Raw genomic sequence first — 2,935 nt, forward strand, 5'->3', positions numbered from 1 at the left:
CTATATTTTAATTTTTTGATAAAAATACATATTATTTAAAGAAAAAAAGAAGCTAAATCATCGATAATAACACATACTTTAAATTTCTTGGTAGCGTTCAAAAAATCCAGTATGCCAATATGATTATTAAAAAAATTCAAAATGTAACAAATAAATACTAAAATGTATTTTTATTTTAATACGTAAAATAACAACATCTATGAGAATGTCAGGTAGGGTTTAAGTTTGAGGTGGCAGGTAAATTTTTTATTGGGCCAGCCCATGAACTTTTCAGGTTTTCAAAAGATAAATATAAATACAAGAAGTAGGGTTTCTGTCTTTACTAGCCGCTTCATTCGGGTCTTCTCCTCTTCTACCTGCCGCACCACCCAATTCTACTGCGTACGTTTTCTTCTGCATTTCCATTTCTTTGATCATTCTTGATATTGATTTTTCTTTGCTGTTGCAATGATAGTTTGTTAATTTACATGATTTTAAGTTGAAAATACGATTTCAATAATCATAGTGCTGTAATTTGTGGATCATTGTGTTTTTCTCTGCCCCGATTTTAATGAATTGTGATCCGAAGTATGATTACCTAATGTTATTTTACTGAAATTTGTGTTTTCAGAGCATATTAGGTTTATGTTTGTTTTGACATTGTAAATAAATGTGGTTATGTTTTGAGCAGAATGGATACTCAAGTGAAGTATGCTAAGGTTGAGAAAATTGTTGGGCGCACTGGTTCAAGAGGACAGGTGACTCAAGTTAGAGTGAGTTTTATGGATGATCCGACCCGTCGCATTATGAGGAATGTGAAAGGACCTGTCAGAGTGGATGATGTCCTCACCCTATTGGAGTCTGAAAGAGAAGCAAGGAGATTGCGTTAGAGTAATAATATATTCAATGTCTGTTGCTGGATTTAATAATAAATCATTGGTTTTTTGGGGTATTTATTACTAGTATGTGGCCAATCTTATTGTGAAACACTTATATTCTGCACTTTGTTATGAATTGATCTTTTATTTGGCCAAGTGGTCAGGCTTTGAGCCAACCTTTGATTAGACTCCATTATAATGATTTGCATTTTGGTTTGTTATAATTTCCTTTGCTTTGATTTTGCAATTCAAATTGCATCAGGTAGTTAAATTTATTCTTGTCTGATTTTGACATATGGCTTTGGTAGTAAAATTTATTCTTGTCTGATTTTGACATGGCTTTGGTACTAAAGTTTATCCATGAATTATTTTGAGGGTGAGGACTGAGGAGGGCGAAGGTGGTGTCTCCGTGTCTACAGTTTTGTTTTTAAAACTTATTCTATTCACCAATCAATCTGAAGTAAAAAAATACTTATGGAGGGATAGTTTGTGCAAAAGACTAGTTTCTTAATTGTTTTTATAGTTTGGTGTGGTATAATCTAATATGATGTATGATTTTTTTCATCCAACTGTTGGAAAATATTGTGCACTGATGTGTACTTATCCGTTAGAAGTAACCGATTTTGAGATGTGGCAAAAAAAAAATTTGGGGGGAGGAAGGCGACGTCTATTTTATGGTTTCATACATGAAATATTAGTGAATTGTGTTGAGAATGTGTCAAGTGTGAGTAGTGTGGATAATAGTCCCACATTGGTTGATAATGTGGAGACTTGAGCATTTATAAGTGAGAGAACCCACTCACCTATCACCTTAAGGTTTTAGGTAAATATGTGGTGTGTCTCTCACAAAGGTGTTGCTCTAGAAAAGGAAGTCCCACTATGTTCAATGCTTCCTAGTGAAAAATCTCCCCCAACAAATGGTATCAGAGCCTTTGGTTTCAGAAAGGGACCAGGTTACTTGTATCGAAAGTCAACGGCGCCAGGAGGGTGAATAAGAAATGTTCCGTTGAAGAGTGTCAACGGCGCCTAGAGGGTGAATAAGAAACGTTCCGTGCGGCTTTCACTTGAGGGGGAGCATTGTGGACTCGCACTTGAGGGGGAGTGTTGAGAATGTGTCAAGTGTGAGTAGTGTGGATAATAGTCCCACATTGGTTGATAATGTGGAGACTTGAGCATTTATAAGTGAGAGAACCCACTCACCTATCACCTTAAGGTTTTAGGTGAATATGTGGTGTGTCTCTCACAAAGGTGTTGCTCTAGAAAAGGAAGTCCCACTATGTTCAATGTGTAACACCCGATAATAATAAAATAATTATTTGAATTGAGTTAATAATTTATTTATTAATTTAATTAAAAAATTGGAAATTTTGTTATTTTATTATTGGATTATTATTTTGGAAAATATATAAGTTGGACTTAAGGAAATATCCCATTTGGTAAGAAAAAGGTTTTACGTGAAACAGAGAACGATCGTGAAAGAAGAGGAAAAGGGCAAAGAGACAGAGCGAGGGCTGAAGGTTGAAGAAGGAAGGGCTTGAGCTTAGAGATTCGCCGGATTAACTCAGGTAAGGGGGGTTTATCGTCAATTAACGGGTATTATGGGATAATATGTCATGGGTAGTGATAAGCTGTTGATTGACCCTAATTGGGAATTGTGAATGCTGAAATTTTGTTGGATGAACCGTGTTAGAAGTTGAAATTTAGTCGGTAATTGAGTCTGTTGTAATTTCCCGATCGTATGGCTTTTTACGGAATCGGATTCGGAGGTCCGGAAGTCCTCCAATGGCGGAAAATGCGGAGAATTCTGCATTCTGCCTTGAGTTAGCGCAGGAACAGCTTCTGTCTTGCGTTAACCGGTTAACCCAGGGTGTTAACCGGTTAACACTGTGTTGGATTATGAATATGTGCTGTTTTGTCTGCGTTAACCGGTTAACCCAGGGTGTTAACCGGTTAACACTGTTGTAATTTCTGATATTTGGCTGTTTGTGCTGCGTTAACCGGTTAACCCAGGGCGTTAACCGGTTAACACTGTTAAATTTTGAGACAGAAGGCGTGTTGTGCTGCGTTAACCGGTTAAC

The 2,935-nt window shown here is 36.6% G+C and overlaps 1 protein-coding gene across 1 annotated transcript; it reads left to right on the plus strand.

Moving 5' to 3' along the window:
* Window positions 1-311: 311 nt before the first annotated feature.
* LOC127101975 (40S ribosomal protein S28) lies at window positions 312-1,081 on the plus strand. Its single transcript, XM_051039401.1, has 2 exons — window positions 312-381; window positions 671-1,081. Exon 2 carries the CDS (start codon window positions 672-674, stop codon window positions 867-869), a length of 198 nt encoding a protein of 65 aa, XP_050895358.1. The 5' UTR covers window positions 312-381; window position 671; the 3' UTR covers window positions 870-1,081.
* Window positions 1,082-2,935: the final 1,854 nt, after the last annotated feature.

This window comes from Lathyrus oleraceus, chromosome 7 (assembly GCF_024323335.1).
Source record: "Lathyrus oleraceus cultivar Zhongwan6 chromosome 7, CAAS_Psat_ZW6_1.0, whole genome shotgun sequence".
Classification (NCBI taxonomy): Eukaryota; Viridiplantae; Streptophyta; class Magnoliopsida; order Fabales; family Fabaceae; genus Lathyrus; species Lathyrus oleraceus.